This window comes from Poromitra crassiceps (genome assembly GCF_964638095.1).
Source record: "Poromitra crassiceps genome assembly, chromosome: 3".
NCBI lineage: Eukaryota > Metazoa > Chordata > Actinopteri > Beryciformes > Melamphaidae > Poromitra > Poromitra crassiceps.
Window position 1 is genome coordinate 95,436,506 of NC_139625.1, and position 19,726 is coordinate 95,456,231.

General features: G+C 43.8%; 1 protein-coding gene across 1 annotated transcript in view; it reads right to left on the reverse strand.

Annotated features, from left to right (window-relative positions):
• Positions 1 to 4,250: 4,250 nt before the first annotated feature.
• fancm (FA complementation group M) overlaps positions 4,251 to 19,726 on the reverse strand; it is a gene marked incomplete at its 5' end in the record, with an annotated part of 126,418 nt that continues 110,942 nt past the window's right edge. The window contains 8 exons of the mRNA XM_083633247.1: positions 4,251 to 5,170; positions 6,182 to 6,476; positions 9,870 to 10,227; positions 12,355 to 12,448; positions 12,612 to 13,078; positions 13,308 to 13,414; positions 17,277 to 17,439; positions 17,923 to 18,042. Coding sequence (XP_083489373.1) covers positions 5,044 to 5,170; positions 6,182 to 6,476; positions 9,870 to 10,227; positions 12,355 to 12,448; positions 12,612 to 13,078; positions 13,308 to 13,414; positions 17,277 to 17,439; positions 17,923 to 18,042 — 1,731 coding nt within the window. The 3' untranslated portion in view covers positions 4,251 to 5,043. The remainder of the gene's footprint in view (positions 5,171 to 6,181; positions 6,477 to 9,869; positions 10,228 to 12,354; positions 12,449 to 12,611; positions 13,079 to 13,307; positions 13,415 to 17,276; positions 17,440 to 17,922; positions 18,043 to 19,726) is intronic.

Below are 19,726 nucleotides of genomic sequence, written 5' to 3' on the forward strand. Positions count from 1 at the left end.
TTGGTGCAGATCTATGATCTGTACATCAGTTTCCACAGTCTGGGAAAGGTGAACTGAATCTAGGTATCTGTCCAAGGAGATTCGATCCTTGGAGCGTCTGCCAAGTGACCACTTGTAGTAGCTTCAGTCCATTAGGAAGCTTTAAATAATATATATTTTTAGATGAAAGCTGCACTTGTAAATATGGTCTCTTTTAAAAGTCGTTGTACAGAGAATTTTTGTTTATTTTAGTTTTAAGTAATTTAGGAGTATTGACGGTTACCACACAACGTTTATTGTACCTGTTGCAGTTAATGGATAAAATAATGACACTGTCTGGCTTACCCCTAAGCATTAAAAATCAAAGGTCAAAGGACTTTAAAGGAAACATTTTGCCACTTTTCAACGAGACAAAATCGGTAGTAGGGATGTTAATGATTAATCGCTTAATCGCCGTTAAGAATTTGATCGATCAAACTATATCATAACTGTTGGTGGCTATGTGCTATTTTCTCATTTTTGTTTAACGCCACAAGGGCAACATTTAACTTTCACTGCTCATACAGAGGAAGAAGAAAGCCAAGCTAGCAGACAGAAAGTCCAGGGTGGGAGAATTACACCCAAAAAGACAGTATTCATTGTAAACATTGTAATACAATGTTGAAATACGTCACGTCCACAAGCACAATGACAGCTAATGCAGGAAGTTTAGTTGGTTGATCAACTTGTTGGGTAGGCCTAATTTGTATTTTCTATTTTGTATGTCAAAAGCTTTTTTTTTTTATATGATTAATCGATTAATTGATCGTTAACATGATGATGATGATAATTAATCGATTAAGGAAATTGATAAAAATGTGCACCCCTAATCGGTAGTATATGCAGATGTTTATTGTTGACCTTCTTTCCATGTTTCCTGCACTGAGAGCTCCCTGTTCATCTGCCGGCTGGTATGGCTCGTTAAGGCTCGTTAAGGCTCGTATGCAGATGCAGGCATAAGACAATTAATAAATACAGTCTGTAGCTCGAATAACAGGCATGTGAGGCAGCGCAGCTTCAACATCGGCACCCCTGAGACACAGAACATGGAAAACAACTGTTTCACACTATATCACGATTTCGGATACACGGAGATGAGGTTCAATGCTGTGTTCATGAATTTTGGACAAATATTATTTGTCCAAAATTCATAAAGATGCCTGTTTTTATTACCAAGATGAAGAGTACAAACCTTCAGTGCCCTTGTAAATGGTAAAACCTTTGGAATTTTCCTCTTTGCAAACTTCAATGCAAGGTAAAGAATAATAGAGAATAATTTTTTTACATTAATTTGAAACAGCGGAATACTCTTATTTTCACCAAGGTGCCTCGTGGTCAAGTCGTCCTCTTGCCTGCATAGTGTGAACACAGCATGTCAAAGTATTCATCGTCATGGTTACAAAGGCAGCCTTGTACATGTATGTAGATATTGTTGTATTTATAAGTATTTATGGCTTTTTCTCAGGTTACACTGTATGTAGTGAAATTAAACTTTCCTATGAAAAGTCATGAGTCCCAGGGATTCTTCAAACTAGTGAGCCAAGAAAAGACTGATCTTCTAGCGTGGATCCTCTGCGAGTTTTTAATCAAGTGAAAGGTTCTGCTTGGCTTTCTTGTTTTTCTCTTTATCCTTGGTCAAGTTTAATCACCTGCCATTCTGTACAGGATTAGACACTGACTGCAGCTCAGCCTGGATATCGCCTAGGCCAGGGGTTTTCAAAGTCTGAGACTGTGGGCCTCCCCACCAGAAATCTTGGAATAAGGAGCTCCCCTCGGCCCTCGCTCAATTCCTGGATGCCTACGGGATCATGATTATATCATTTGATCCCATAGACACTTAACAATTTAGCCAAGATAGCCTGATATTGCTGCACCAAAGACACAAAGGGTCTCTGTCTGAAGGCATTTATTTATTTATGACTCTTGGAAAAACTGTCAAATTCCCCCATGTCTTTAACCAAAGCACACACACATTTAGGCTATTCTGTGAGATCTCCTTTTAATAACTAAGTTATGCTTAAAAAGGTTTATTATTTCCGATAAAAAAAACGATGATCAAACCTCAATCGCAAAGTATTTTTTGCACTTCCATTCACTGAGCCTCCCCTGAAACTGCTTGGAGCCCCCCTGGGGAGGCCCGCCTCCTACTTTGAAAACCTCTGGCCTAGGCCATGCCAGCAGATGCTTCATCCAGATCATTGGATCGCATGTGAAAAGATGATGCACCATTTAATTAACATTAATTAATTAACGTGCCTTTGACACGATCATTGTCCAAAACTAAATCCGACACACTGTTCTGTGTACTGTGTCCAAAGAAAGCACCTTATGCTAATCATTCAAATATTTGTATCCAATTAGCACTTTTGTAAGGTTAAAAAGAAAAATGCTTGGGGATTTCATTTTTCAATTCTTGTCACTTTAAGTGACGTCAAGTGTCATTCTTTATATTTAAAATCCCCACCCATTTCAGAGTCTGTTACAGTGTAGAGGAAATGGTTAACTTGTTAAATGGATGGACTCCAAGATAAACTCATTGACAATCATTGATGAGGTAAAAAAAAGTGGAGAACTTGGGAAATGCAGTACGACCTTCATCTAATGCTGAGCTGAGTCGCTGAGCCTTCATCTCAGTCTAGTAACCTAAAGACATACAAAGTCTATTTGGCCGTGTTTCTCCTGTATATTTGTTTTCATCCTCTTCTATTTTGCATAAGTCTAAAGATATGAAATTGCAGTTAGCTGCTGTATTAACTTAATACAATCCTGTATGTCCCCTGTTTGTCACCGTTACATTATATTCAAGCCTTCAAACGGTTGTGCATTTTCTGAATTCGTCTAGCTTGGTCTGACTGTACTGGTTGAATGAAACTGTACATGATTGCTGACATCTTTGTAAAAGCGCTGCTGATAATGTTGCTCGTGTGTTCTGTTCTTGTTTATATAATTTTGCATCAAAGCAGCATGTAAAGTATGTAGTTCTCTCAAAGAATGGTAAAATAAAATCTTTTTGTCATACTTTTCTGAAATGATGCTATTTATCAGCCACACACAGATAAATGAATTGTTTCCATATTTAGATCATTAAATTTAGATCATTTAAGTCAGACATGGCCAAAGTCCGGCCTGGGGGCCAATTGTGGCCCTTTGCTTGTCTCTCAAAATATACTAGATGTGGCCGTCCACACAGTATGGGTTCATCGCAGTTTGGGTTAATCAAAGTTCACATTGCGTTTTTTTCCCGTTCACCTAACAATGACAGCACTAGGACGGACCGGAATGCTTCGAAGCTTCAATCGATGCCATTGGTACTCGATTTCCAAATCGGTATTCGAATGCTTTGTTTTTCTTCTTAAAATGTATTTTGAAATAGTAATCCAACATTATTCATTATGCATCAACATTAATTATTCTGTTAGGCAAGTTCATTGTGCCTCACAGCTCTCATCTCACATTACTTACCAGCACTGAAACTGCAACAGTTTGACCCATGCAGTCACCAGGACCTACTGTACGAGCAAATTAGTTTATTTGATGTGCTTTAATTGCACTTTTTTTTTTAATCCATTTTCGATTAAATAAAAAGGAAAATCATTGAAGTCTCTCATTGTTCAAGCTTCAAATCTATTCAAATACTTGTTACTGAAGCTTCAAAGCCCAAAAATGGTATTCGGGGACATCCCTAGACACCACTATCATACAGTCAAGCACCACGTAGCAACAACACAGGCGTAACTAATGTTTTCAGACTGTAAACAAAATCCTTAAGAGTACAATTGTGATTATTTTTCTATATAACCCATATGATGCGAGAAGCAGCTGGCCCCCCAGTATTTTCACATGATCTAATGTGGCCCTTATTAAAAAAAAGTGTACCCCTGATTGAAGTGTTACTGTATGAACACGATTCCTCTGACCCCCTAACCCTCTGCTGTCGCACTAAGAAATCTTCCTTCACCAAATTGGTGCAAAAATACGGCACACCACCAGAGCTTTATCAATCAGGCCTTCATTAGAACTAGTGGGTAACAATAAACAAATGTGTTGTGTCATTGTGTATGAGATGAAAGGCTGCCCTCTAGTGCCGATAGGTTGATATAACCGCAGTTGGGGACTGGAGAACACATGCACTCAACTTGACCAAGGTGGGACACAAGACTTCAGAATACAATCAAGTACAAAAATAGTACTGTTTTATTAAAGCAATTTGACATTATACATTTAGTCTTTTATTGAAGGATAGGATTGCAGACATAATATGGATAGATTATTTGAACAAAAACAAGTTATTAAACTGTCAATCACAAAATTGATTGATTTCTTAAGGATTTTCATCAAATCATTATATTGCCATAACACTATCTGCCGAGATTAGTACTAGTACATCACCTTTTAAGGGCAACACTACTCATTCCTATATTTTACAAAATACAACATAAAACAAATGTTATATGGTATGTTATATACAGTAGGGACCTTTGGTATAACATACAAATTATCTGGTATTTCCCCCTTAACTTATTGTGCAAGAAAGTTGAGCCATTATACTGAGTACCCTTTCATTGGGGCACAACATGAGATAAAGCCACATTGAAGAAGGAAAGAGACACTGCGGAGCACGTCATCATTCAGAAACCATGCCCAAAACAGGGGAAACAAAAACTCCCCCCAATCCTGCGATTCTCCTATGTCACGTGTTGCACACAAAGATCATATATACGGAAGATGAACACTCCAGCTTACTTCCTTGACAGCTCGATTCACATTTTTCTTCTCGCCAATTCTCAATGGCTTCCTTGTTTTGCTCAGGAGTACAAAAAAACTTTAATTGGCCTTTTTTTTTTTACATTTGTTGTCTGCGCAGCCCACCAGCTGTGTTTAATCCAAGGAAAATGACGCTGGGGTATGGAAGTGAATGGAGAGCTTTCCCCTGTGATGGGTGTAGCCTATTTCATGCAGTGTCTCTATGGCTGAAATGTCAACTGAGACTTGTAGAATTGACATAGCGGCTTTCCCTCCACGCTGCTAGCTGCTCTTCCTGGCTACAGATGTGTTCAAGAGGAAGGAGTCACAGGAGGAGCGCAGGCAGCGATAGATCTCCTCCGCTCTGGACAGACTCATACAGCCTCCCTTCTGCAGGGCTTCCATGGAGCTGCAGGGGGAGGAGGAGGACAGCTTATAAAGACAGACTTACGTATCTATGAACATGCTGGGTGTGAACGCACGCTGAAAACATTTCCCTTACGTGTTTATGAACATGCTGGGTGTGAACGCACGCTGAAAAAATTTCCCTTACGTCTTTATGAACATGCTGGGTGTGAATGCACGCTGAAAACATTTCCCTTACGTGTTTATGAACATGCTGTGTGTGAACGCACGCTGAAAACATTTATCTGACGTGTTTATGAACATGCTCGGTGTGAACGCACGCTGAAAACATTTCCTTTACACGTTTATGGACATGCTGGGTGTGAACGCACCCTGAAAACATTTCCCTTACACGTTTATGAACATGCTGGGTGTGAACGCACCCTGAAAACATTTCCCTTACGTGTTTATGAACATGCTGTGTGTGAACGCACGCTGAAAACATTTCCTTTACACGTTTATGAACATGCTCGGTGTGAACGCACGCTGAAAACATTTCCTTTACACGTTTATGAACATGCTGGGTGTGAACGCACGCTGAAAACATTTCCTTTACACGTTTATGAACATGCTCGGTGTGAACGCACGCTGAAAACATTTCCTTTACACGTTTATGAACATGCTGTGTGTGAACGCACGCTGAAAACATTTCCTTTACATGTTTATGAACATGCTGGGTGTGAACGCACGCTGAAAACATTTCCTTTACACGTTTATGAACATGCTCGGTGTGAACGCACGCTAAAAACATTTCCTTTACACGTTTATGAACATGCTGGGTGTGAACGCACCCTGAAAACATTTCCCTGACCTGTTTATCAACATGCTGGGTGTGAACGCACGCTGAAAACATTTCCCTTACGTGTTTATGAACATGCTGGGTGTGAACGCACGCTGAAAACATTTCCCTGACGTGTGTATGAACATGCTGGGTGTGAACGCACGCTGAAAACATTTCCCTGACGTGTGTATGAACATGCTGGGTGTGAACGCACCCTGAAAACGTTTGCCTGACCTGTTTATGAGGTGGGCGACTGAGCTGAAGTTGTGGCTCATGTTGAGGGCGTGGACGTAGCTGACCGAGGGCAGGCTCAAGTAGAACTGCAGTGCCTGCTGCCTGTGCTGCCCTTTGACCTCCAGCGGTACAGCGATGCCCTGGCCTTTCCGCTGCTCCAGCCGTGCCAGGTCTGCCAGCAGGGCGGCGGTCTCCTCCGGGCCGTCGCTCCACAGCAGACGCACCCCAGTCCGCACCAGCGCAGCCACAGTGTTGTCATAGTAACGCGTTCGCTGGAACGGACGCGACGCCTCACCTGGGACAGCGTGGCGATGATCAGAAAATTAACACATAGATCTCACACTAAATCAAATGGACTGCCTTGCTACATGCATGTTCACATTTCTGCACTAAAATACATGTTTCAAATACATGATCAACACATTAAGGTTATGGTTATTAAGCAAGTACTTTGTCACTAATGGTGTGTAAACTCATGGAATTGGCTACTGAGAGGAAATCAACAGGAGAGAGAATTCCTGTGATGCAGAGCTTCATAGATCATTTGGAAAATCATATCCAAATATGCTACCTTTTCCCCTGGCATATGTACCCATATTCATATTAGTCTATCCATAGTGTTGTAAATTTATACAATTCACATGACAAATTCACCATATGACACAGGATTTGCCTAATTGAACCCGATGGAAATACCTTCAAAATATACAGTGTAAGATCCACAAATAAATTGTGACAGTTTGCATTCATGAAGAAAATATGACTTAAAATATAGAGGAAATCCCGCGCTTCAGACCTTCAGCTTCAGCTTCAGCTTCAGCTGATGAACTGATGCCAGACCGGTGCCTCTCAGAAGAGGGACTGAGTAAACACATGTGAAAGAAGCAAGCTGGAGCACGCAAACAAGCACGCAAAGTGTCTTCCTCAGAGTCAAACAGAGATGTGCCTGTGCGTCCTGGTGGCTCACCTGGTAGCACGCGTACCACGGAGGCTCGGTCCTTCGCCCGGCTGACGCGGGTTCGAATCCGACCCGAGGTCCTTTGCCTCATGTCATCCCCTCTCTCTCTCCCCACCTTTCCTGTCTGCCTACTGTCCTGTCTAATAAAGGCAAAAATGTAAAAAAAAAAAACTGATGTGCTATCGATGACTGGTTTAAATACATGTACTCCCACCGCAAAATAAAGCCTCTCATAAAGTCTCTCATTGGTGGGGCGCATGGGTTTAAATACTCCCAAAACTAGAACGACTGCACCGCAGATTTATGCCTCCGCCATTAGTTCATTCTTGGGAATCGCGTTCGTGAGGTCACAGTGACCTTGAACTTTGACCAACAGAATGTAATCAGTTCATCCATGAGGCCAAGTTAATGTTTGAGGCAAATTTGATGAAATTCCGTCAAGGCATTCCTGAGATATGGCGTTAACAAGCTTGAAAATGGCGTTGGAGAGGTCACAGTGACCTTGGCCTTTGACCTTTGACCACAGAAATCGAATCAGTTCATCCTTGAGTCCAAGTCGATGTTTGAGACAAATTTGATAAAATTCCGTCAAGGCATTCCTGAGATATCACGTTAACAAGCTTGAAAATGGTGTTCGAGAGGTCACAGTGACCTTGACCTTTGACCACCAAAATCTAATCACATCATCCTTGAGTATAAGTCGATATGTGAGGCAAATTTGATGAAACTCCGTCAAGGCATTCTTCAGATATCACGTTAACGAACATTGGACGGACAACCCGGATCCATAATGCCTCCAGCCTGGCTATCGCCGGCGGAGGCATAATAAAGCAAGTCTCTGATTGGTGGGGCATGGGTTTAAATACTCCCAAAATAAAGCAAGTCTCTCATTGGTGCGGCATGCGTTTAAATACTCCCAAAATAAAGCAAGTCTCTGATTGGTGGAGCATGGTGTTAATGACTACTAACCACACCCTGCCAGAGACTTGCTTTATTTTGCGGCGGGAGTATTTAAACCAGTCATCAACACCACGTCTCTGTTTGACTCTGAGGAAGACACTTTGCGTGTCAAAACGCAAAGTCTGCTTGTTTGCAAAGTGACTTAACTTTGACCGTGTGCTCCAGATTGCTTCTTTCACATGACTTTAAAATATGCGACGAAAAGCTCCATCAGCAGGCTGACACACTTGGTGCGTTCTGACACACCTGGCTTGGTGCGTTCTGACACACCTGGCTTGGTGCGTTCTGACACACCTGGCTTGGTGCGCTCTGACACACCTGGCTTGGTGCGTTCTGACACACCTGGCTTGGTGAGTTCTGACACACCTGGCTTGGTGCGTTCTGACACACCTGGCTTGGTGCGTTCTGACACACCTGGCTTGGTGCGTTCTGACACACCTGGCTTGGTGCGCTCTGACACACCTGGCTTGGTGCGTTCTGACACACCTGGCTTGGTGAGTTCTGACACACCTGGCTTGGTGCGTTCTGACACACCTGGCTTGGTGCGCTCTGACACACCTGGCTTGGTGCGTTCTGACACACCTGGCTTGGTGCGTTCTGACACACCTGGCTTGGTGCGTTCTGACTAGGGCTGTCCCAGCGAGTCGACGTAATCGATGACGTCGACTACGTAATTACGTCGACGCACGCTACATGCCTCGACGCGTCACAAAACAAAAAAGATGGCAGCGATGGCCGGAAAAAGTAGTCATTTCTGCACCGCAGCGAACATAACATTACACCATTTAACGGTGTTATTCGGCCGTTTAACGTTAACGTACATATTTCCGTTTGCTTTCACGGCTAACATGTAGAAAATTGATTAAACTAACGTTACAGACCATTGTTAGTCTGTTGCTGCTCACGTTAATTTACTGTGTGCATCATTTAACAGTGCTATTTGGCTGTTTACATTCTTCTGTTTGCGTTCACGGCCATGTAAGATGAGATCAAAACTAACGTTACAGACCATTGTTACAGTCTGTGACTGTTAGTCTGTAAATCGTTTGTATTATTTATTTCCTTACCCCCACACTGATGCAAACATACATTTGGCTGAGTTAGCTGCACAATGCACATTAGTCCAGTGATTAAATAAATCCATGTCCTGTAAAAATACTGATCCTCCTCAGTTTAGGGAAAGGGTTCTTCATACATACAGTGATGAATCATGATGATGATCAATTTAATCTATGTGTCAGGTGGTCCAGTATTTTCGTGATGAGAGCAGGCAACTGACAAAAAGGCAGGCACTATCTATTATAATAATACGATTAATATAAATAATAATAATAATTCATATGATCATATCATATGATAATAACAGACATGGAAATTAGACTTAGACTCATTTTAAATATGTCCCTACAGTATTATATTATTATTTATTTCTCTCTCTTTTCAGGAAGCAAAGCAGTGTGGAAGAGTTTTTCCCCAAACGAGAATGAGATGGTTAAATAAAATACTGAAATTGAGAAGTTTTTGGTTATTTATTTGTTTTGGGTCAATTTATTGTTATATAATAAAAAAATTAAATAAAAAATAATCGTTAGATTAATCGACTAATCGAAAAAATAATCGTTAGATTAATCGATAAGAAAATAATCGTTTGGGACAGCCCTAGTTCTGACACACCTGGCTTAGTGCGTTCTGACACACCTGGCTTGGTGCGTTCTGACACACCTGGCTTGGTGCGTTCTGACACACCTGGCTTGGTGCGTTCTGACACACCTGGCTTGGTGCGCTCCTTCTCCACCACGAGGCAGACGCGCTCAAACAGGCCCTGCAGGCTGTTCACCCTCTCGGCCAGTCGCTTCCGGTTCTGCATGGCGGCCAAGTCGGACTGGCCGTGTCTCTCCACCGCCATGCGGTTGCTGACGATGAAGTAGCTGCCGTCCAGCGAGCAGACGTGGACAGCGGCGGCGTGGCGCTGACGCAGGCTGCTCATCAGCTCTGCTCCGCTACTCAGGCAGCGACTATCCACCAACATGGAGACAGGCCCACACGCAGCACGAGACTCGCCTAGAGACGAAGCCTGTCCCACAGACTGCTGAGGCACTGATGAGGAGGAGGAGGTTGAAGGCTCTGCCTGGAAAAAGTAAGACCAACATAAGGTGAGTCTGGCTTAATAACACAAACGATACAATATATCTTACTTCTGGAGACAGTGTGTGACTCTACAGACAGTGTGTGACTCTACAGACAGTGTGTGACTCTACAGTGTGTGACTCTACAGACAGTGTGTGACTCTACAGTGTGTGACTCTAAAGACAGTGTGTGACTCTACAGTGTGTGACTCTACAGACAGTGTGTGACTCTACAGACAGTGTGTGACTCTACAGACAGTGTGTGACTCTACAGACAGTGTGTGACTCTACAGACAGTGTGTGACTCTACAGACAGTGTGTGACTCTACAGACAGTGTGTGACTCTACAGTGTGTGACTCTACAGACAGTGTGTGACTCTAAAGACAGTGTGTGACTCTACAGACAGTGTGTGACTCTACAGACAGTGTGTGACTCTACAGACAGTGTGTGACTCTACAGACAGTGTGTGACTCTACAGAGAGTGTGTGACTCTACAGTGTGTGACTCTACAGACAGTGTGTGACTCTACAGACAGTGTGTGACTCTACAGACAGTGTGTGACTCTACAGACAGTGTGTGACTCTACAGACAGTGTGTGACTCTACAGACAGTGTGTGACTCTACAGACAGTGTGTGACTCTACAGTGTGTGACTCTACAGACAGTGTGTGACTCTACAGTGTGTGACTCTACAGTGTGTGACTCTACAGACAGTGTGTGACTCTACAGACAGTGTGTGACTCTACAGACAGTGTGTGACTCTACAAACAGTGTGTGACTCTACAGTGTGACTCTACAGACAGTGTGTGACTCTACAGTGTGTGACTCTACAGACAGTGTGTGACTCTACAGTGTGTGACTCTACAGACAAGTGTGTGACTCTACATACAGTGTGTGACTCTACAGTGTGTGACTCTACAGACAGTGTGTGACTCTACAGTGTGTGACTCTACAGACAGTGTGTGACTCTACAGTGTGTGACTCTACATACAGTGTGTGACTCTACAGAGAGTGTGTGACTCTACAGACAGTGTGTGACTCTACAGACAGTGTGTGACTCTATAGACAGTGTGTGACTCTACAGTGTGTGACTCTACATACAGTGTGTGACTCTACAGTGTGTGACTCTACAGACAGTGTGTGACTCTACAGAGAGTGTGTGACTCTACAGACAGTGTGTGACTCTATAGACAGTGTGTGACTCTACAGACAGTGTGTGACTCTACAGACAGTGTGTGACTCTATAGACAGTGTGTGACTCTACAGACAGTGTGTGACTCTATAGACAGTGTGTGACTCTACAGAGAGTGTGTGACTCTACAGACAGTGTGTGACTCTACAGACAGTGTGTGACTCTATAGACAGTGTGTGACTCTACAGACAGTGTGTGACTCTACAGACAGTGTGTGACTCTATAGACAGTGTGTGACTCTACAGACAGTGTGTGACTCTACAAACAGTGTGTGACTCTACAGACAGTGTGTGACTCTACAGACAGTGTGTGACTCTACAGACAGTGTGTGACTCTACAGACAGTGTGTGACTCTATAGACAGTGTGTGACTCTATAGACAGTGTGTGACTCTACAGTGTGTGACTCTACAGTGTGTGACTCTACAGACAGTGTGTGACTCTACAGACAGTGTGTGACTCTATAGACAGTGTGTGACTCGACTCTATAGACAGTGTGTGACTCTACAGACAGTGTGTGACTCTACAAACAGTGTGTGACTCTACAGACAGTGTGTGACTCGACTCTATAGACAGTGTGTGACTCTACAGACAGTGTGTGACTCTATAGACAGTGTGTGACTCTACAGACAGTGTGTGACTCGACTCTATAGACAGTGTGTGACTCTACAGACAGTGTGTGACTCTACAAACAGTGTGTGACTCTACAGACAGTGTGTGACTCTACAGACAGTGTGTGACTCTACAGACAGTGTGTGACTCTATAGACAGTGTGTGACTCTACAGACAGTGTGTGACTCTATAGACAGTGTGTGACTCTACAGACAGTGTGTGACTCTACAGACAGTGTGTGACTCTACAAACAGTGTGTGACTCTACAGACAGTGTGTGACTCTACAGACAAGTGTGTATGTCTTCTCTTATCTTGCTTCCTTTTACCTGTGGTGGTTTCCTGGAGATCAGCATAGACTCAGACTCCTCAAAGTCCAGCTCATCAGACAGCAGAGCCTGGTTTTCTAGCCTCTGGCGACACCTGCAGGAGAGTGTAAACAATGCACTAGTTCATGAGGATGAGTGAGGGTGGGTGTGTGTGTGTGTGTGTGTGTGTGTGTGTGTGTGTGTGTGTGTGCGTGCATGCGTGCGTGCGTGCATGTGTGTGTGTGTGTGTGTGTGTGCGTAATGTGAATTTCATTGACCTTTCATCTTGCTGGCGCTCATTTGCTGAACCTCTCTGCGCTCTATTCAGCAGTGAGACCTTTGCTGCTATTGTCGAAGAGGAGGGGGGAGCTCTCTGCTGCTGTGGGTGCTGCTGTGCCACCTTTGGCCTGACGGGGGCAGCAACATCCTCTTTGGTCATCACACCCACCTCCTCTGTCTCCTCCTCACTGGAATCATTGAAGCGTATGATCCGTGAGCGCTTGGTTTTCACACCGGCGGTGTGTTGGAGAGCTCTCTGCTCTGTCGGGGATTCAGCTCCAGCTCGAGCCCTGGCTTTGTGTAGAAACGCTCTGCGTCTGGTGGTGTACTGTCTCCTACCATCCACGTACGAGTCCTCGGGGACTTCAATGACATCTTGGACCTCTTCCTCGCTGCTCCCCAGCTCCTCCACCTCACTGCCCACCACAAAGCTGTCCTCTGCATAGGTTTCATCCATCTCAGGCACCTGGGACCCAAGGTTCAGGTTAGGGACATCAATCAAAAACTTAAGTCAAGATTTTAGCCCATAGCTTGACTAAATCGCTTGATATTGTGTCTCGTAAGTTTCTTTACATCTTCTGTAAATACGTAAGAGTTGTAAACAAAATGAATCAAACAAAATCAACTCAGAGGCTTTTTCATTTTTCATTTTCTAAGCGAAGAATAACAGAGAAAATATTGATTGCCCTATGTACCTGGGAGAAGATGTCCATGTTGTGGTGCTTTTTGTAGACCATTTTGAACTTTCCAGGAAGTGCAGGGCTTCTCACCGACTTCATGTAGACCCCACGCATCTCTGAGTCTGGTAGAGAGAGGAACAGACAGACAAGGTGTGCCATGGCAGGATTCACTCTACCTCCTTAAAAAGGAAGTACTTAAAGCCCTACATCTAATTCATTAAAGTCTACGATAACATCACAGATTGTGTTACATGTGTGAGTTAGAGTCACTAGATAACATCACAGATTGTGTTGCATGTGTGAGTCAGAGTCACTTGATAACGTCACAGATTGTGTTGCATGTGTGAGTTAGAGTCACTTGATAACGTCACAGATTGTGTTGCATGTGTGAGTTAGAGTCACTAGATAACATCACAGATTGTGTTGCATGTGTGAGTTAGAGTCACTAGATAACATCACAGATTGTGTTGCATGTGTGAGTTAGAGTCACTTGATAACATCACAGATTGTGTTGCATGTGTGAGTTAGAGTCACTAGATAACATCACAGATTGTGTTGCATGTGTGAGTCAGAGTCACTCAATAACATCACAGATTGTGTTGCATGTGTGAGTCAGAGTCACTCAATAACATCACAGATTGTGTTGCATGTGTGAGTCAGAGTCACTCAATAACATCACAGATTGTGTTGCATGTGTGAGTCAGAGTCACTCAATAACATCACAGATTGTGTTGCATGTGTGAGTCAGAGTCACTCAATAACATCAGATTGTGTTGCATGTCATGTGAGTCAGAGTCACTTGATAACATCACAGATTGTGTTGCATGTGTGAGTCAGAGTCACTAGATAACATCACAGATTGTGTTGCATGTGAGTTAGAGTCACTAGATAACATCACAGATTGTGTTGCATGTGTGAGTTAGAGTCACTAGATAACATCACAGATTGTGTTGCATGTGTGAGTTAGTCACTAGATAACATCACAGATTGTGTTGCATGTGTGAGTTAGAGTCACTTGATAACATCACAGATTGTGTTACATGTGTGAGTCAGAGTCACTCAATAACATCACAGATTCTGTTGCATGTGTGAGTTAGAGTCACTAGATAACATCACAGATTGTGTTGCATGTGTGAGTTAGAGTCACTAGATAACATCACAGATTGTGTTGCATGTGTGAGTCAGAGTCACTTGATAACATCACAGATTGTGTTGCATGTGTGAGTTAGAGTCACTTGATAACGTCACAGATTGTGTTGCATGTGTGAGTCAGAGTCACTTGATAACATCACAGATTGTGTTGCATGTGTGAGTCAGAGTCACTAGATAACATCACAGATTGTGTTGCATGTGTGAGTTAGAGTCACTAGATAACATCACAGATTGTGTTGCATGTGTGAGTCAGAGTCACTTGATAACATCACAGATTGTGTTGCATGTGTGAGTTAGAGTCACTTGATAACATCACAGATTGTGTTGCATGTGTGAGTCAGAGTCACTAGATAACATCACAGATTGTGTTGCATGTGTGAGTTAGAGTCACTAGATAACATCACAGATTGTGTTGCATGTGTGAGTTAGAGTCACTAGATAACATCACAGATTGTGTTGCATGTGTGAGTCAGAGTCACTTGATAACATCACAGATTGTGTTGCATGTGTGAGTTAGAGTCACTTGATAACATCACAGATTGTGTTGCATGTGTGAGTCAGAGTCACTAGATAACATCACAGATTGTGTTGCATGTGTGAGTTAGAGTCACTAGATAACATCACAGATTGTGTTGCATGTGTGAGTTAGAGTCACTAGATAACATCACAGATTGTGTTGCATGTGTGAGTTAGTCACTTGATAACATCACAGATTGTGTTGCATGTGTGAGTTAGAGTCACTAGATAACATCACAGATTGTGTTGCATGTGTGAGTCAGAGTCACTAGATAACATCACAGATTGTGTTGCATGTGTGAGTTAGAGTCACTTGATAACATCACAGATTGTGTTGCATGTGTGAGTCAGAGTCACTAGATAACATCACAGATTGTGTTGCATGTGTGAGTCAGAGTCACTAGATAACATCACAGATTGTGTTGCATGTGTGAGTTAGAGTCACTTGATAACATCACAGATTGTGTTGCATGTGTGAGTCAGAGTCACTAGATAACATCACAGATTGTGTTGCATGTGTGAGTCAGAGTCACTTGATAACATCACAGATTGTGTTGCATGTGTGAGTCAGGGTCACTCGGAGCCATAGATAAACATCTCTGAATAAGAAGTGCATACTGTATTATTGCCAAACTGTGTAAACAAGCGCTGGACCTGGGGTGACAGAGCTTTCACCATTGCTGCCCCGCCCCTCTGGAACTCACTCCCAAAACACATCTATGACTGCACCAATCTGCCCCAGTTTAAAGGAGAATTTCATTTTTTTTTAACCTGGACCCATCTCCTGGCATTAATTATGATTTGGCCACTCACCCAGCGATCTCCGCGGCGTTTCTGGCCGTCCTAGCGTTGTTTTGAGATCAATAGCGTCCAAGTCAGTTGTAAAATGGAGCTGATTTGGGGCCAAGTGTGAGCCTGTCTTTCCTGCATCTAAATAGCTATTTTTATTCCCGTTTTCGCCAAATATCGTCATAATCTGATCCCTCAAGAACCACCAGAGTGATATTTCGCAAAAGGCTGTTTCCTGGAGTCGCACAGGGATCAAATTACCTCAAACGTGATCTCGGTCACCAAGTCTTGTGAAGTCCCGCGATACTTTCCTGCCGACTGGCCAAGTACAGGTAGGACGCTTTGCGGTGGTGGTTTTAGCGTAACCTATGTGGGGTTTGGCGTAACCTATGTGGGATTCGAAATAACGAAGGTTATGCCAAACCCCACATAGGTTACGCTAAAACCACCACCGCAAAGCGTCCTACCTGTATTTGGCCAGTCGACAGGAAAGTATCGCGGGACTTCACGAGACTTGGTGACCGAGATCACGTTTGAGGTAATTTGATCCCTGTGCGACTCCAGGAAACAGCCTTTGGCGAAATATCACTCTGGTGGTTTTTGAGGGATCAGATTATGACGATATTTGGCGAAAACGGGAATAAAAATAGCTATTTAGATGCAGGAAAGACAGGCTCACACTTGGCCCCAAATCAGCTCCATTTTACAACTGACTTGGACGCTATTGATCTCAAAACAACGCTAGGACGGCCAGAAACGCCGCGGATATCGCTGGGTGAGTGGCCAAATCATAATTATTGCCAGGAGATGGGTCCAGGTTAAAAAAAAACGAAATTCTCCTTTAAATCCCGAGTCAAAACCCACCTATTGAAAACCGCTTTCAATGTTTAATCAAACATTAAAAGTGGTGATTTTATGCTATGTAATAGACTACTTGCACAACTCCACTACTTCCTGAAATGAGTAGGGCATCTTGGTTTCCTGTCCTACACTATTGAATGAACTGATTAATGTCAGGTGTGCCTGATCACTGTTGTTGTGACTGCAGCAGTCAGACACACCTGACATTAATCAGTTCATCCAATAGAGGGTATGCACACCCACTGGAACACGCCCCCTCAATCAGGAGTGTCAAAATGAGTGTCAAGTTCCTCCCTGAGCAGCAGGTGTCAGTTATCTAGGCTGATTACTGCATTCAAGCTCAGTCTTGCTGTGACTCAGTGGGCGTGACCCTGCAGTGACTTCTGCCTCTGTGACATCACATGCATACCCTCTATAGTGTAGGACAGGAACCCAAGATGCCCTACTCATTTCAGGAAGTAGTGGAGTTGTGCAAGTAGTCTATTCTTGTTTTTAATATATTGTTCTCTTTGAAATTTTAACTAATGTAATGTAAAGCGTCTTTGAGTTTTCAGAAAAGCGCTCAATAAATTAAATGTATTATTATTATTATTATTATTATTATCACAAATGTGAACTAAACTCGATGATGCTCGGTATGGTGGAGAAAAACCCATGTTGCTCTACCGTTGAGTCCCTGAGAACAGTGTGTGTTGTCCACCACAAAGCCTGCCAGAGAGCAGTTCTGCTCTTCCCCATCCTCTTCGTCAGACGACACCTCTGCACCCTCCTCCTCCGACAGCTCCGCCTCCTCATGCAGGAAGCCACGGCCTCCTCTGCACACGGTACGCTGACAAAGACAAAGGAACAATGGGAAAATGTCAACGGATAATGAACGCATGATGCCATTTATACAACATTTGCGTGTTCACGTAAGCAGGGAGATGTCACTTCTTTGGTAAATGTTAAATCTGTCTGCCATGCGTGGTGAAGACTATTATTAAATGGTGTCCATTCCACTTCTGTACCTGCCGCCACGCTCTCGTCGTGGCAGAAGATAAATACTGACACAGAGGGAGATATCCAGGCCAAGCAGGGAACTTTCAGTGGAGCAAACAATAACCTGGGCTGTACACGCTTTCCTTCATTGCATTCAGTGAAATGAAAAAGCGAAGAAATAAATCAGATAAATCAGATTGAGCACACGGCAGCCAGCAGGGCCACCTGCCTGCCACACGGCAGCCAGCAGGGCCACCTGCCTGCCACACGGCAGCCAGCAGGGCCACCTGCCTGCCACATGGCAGCCAGCAGGGCCACCTGTTGGGAGACACACCTTGGCTTTGCCCTGGAGGACTGGCTGCCTCACAGCTGTGTGTGCTGCCGGTTTGCATATGGACACCGAGTCATTCTGGAAGTCGTCATCAGAGACAGCCTCCCCGATGGTTTCATCAGACTGCAAAACACAAACACAAATCAGTCAAATACTCTAAAAAAGTAAAAAGTAAAAGTCTGGGACTGTGGGCCTCCCGCCAGACAAAGCATGGAAAAAGGCGCCCCCCACTCCAATTCCTGGAGGCCTATTGGATCATGATCATGATCATGATATTTGATCCCATAGACACTCAACAATTGAACCAAGATAGCCTGATATTGCTGTTTGACTTACTTCAGACTACGGTACACCAAATTTATAGAAAAGTGTCTGTCTGATTGCATTTATTAGTTTCTACCTCTGGGAAGGTGAGAAAAACAGTAAAACTCTACAAAACTACTGTATCTCAAGATTCAATATTTTTATTGGCACTCCGTTGTACGAGTACACGTGTGAAATTCTTATGCTGTGGCTCTGTTACAGACAAGGTGCAGGAGGTAAATAGGCAAAATCACAGCAAACAACAAATAGACAATAAGGCAAAAGTTAAATAGGGCAACAATGTAACAGTGTGTGTGAAGGGCAGTTAAGGCAACAGATAAATAGGAGAGGTTATAAAGTAGAAGTGATAAGTATTAAATAGAATAAGATGTGTGCAAATGACAATAACACAGGTTTATTGCACGGTTGTGTGTGTGTGTGTGTGTGTGTGTGTGTGCGTGCGTGTGTGTTTGCATGTGTGTTATCTGTTGAGGAGTCTTGTGGCCTGTGGGAAGAAACTAGTCCGCAGACGGTTTGTGCGTGCCTTCGGGACCCTGTATCTTCTCCCTGAGGGCAGCAGGGAGAACAGGCTGTTGTGCGGGTGGGTCATGTCCTTGATGATCTTCCGGGACTTCCTGAGGCACCGCTGATTGTACAGATCCTGCAGTTTTGGCAGCTCACATCCTGTCACATGCTGGGCCGCGCGCCTCACCCTTCTCAGTGCCTTGCGGTCCATGGTCCATGGTTCTCATACCAGGTAGTGAAGCAGCCGGTCAGCAGGCTCTCTCTGTAGAAGTCCCTGAGGATTTTGGGCCTCAGGCCAAATTTCTTAGAGGGGCTGGAGACACAGCCCTGCGGCGCTCCTATGCTGATGGTCAGTGGGGAGGAGATGTGGTTGTCCACTCTCACCACCTGGTGGCGGTCTGTCAGGAAGTCCAGGATCCAGTCACACAGTGCTGTGTGGCTGTAGCCTGTTGCACCAGTAAGTTATCTCTTAAGTTAGGGTGTAAAGTCCACACTAACTGCTACGTTCAAACTAGTTAGTTTGACACTAAAGTTGTGCGAGTGTCTTTGTTTAGTTGCACCAGGGAGACGTAAGGTACATCTTAACCAGTGGTGGCTGGTGAGCTTGGAAACAGGGGAGGAAGCTAGTGCGGCGACCGAAGGGCTTTTTTTTTTCATGTGTGCGCGCGCGCGCGCATGTGTGTGTGTGTATTTGCCATGTTTCCCATGCTGTCAAGCCTCTTAGCTTTCCACCCAGTGAGGAGCATTGCATTAGCACCCAGTGAGAGGACTACAGGACGGAACAGCACCTGGCACCTGAGGCGGTCCCAGGGAAAATATGACGTGTGCTCTGCTGCTGATACTCTCACCCACAAGCAGTTTTTGCCCAAAACGCCCAAATCTCATTTTAAATTAGCATTAGGATTAGACTGTTGTGATGTCATTATTCAGTTTTAACCATCAATAATTGTTCCTTTTCTCATTATTTCATTTCTCAGAG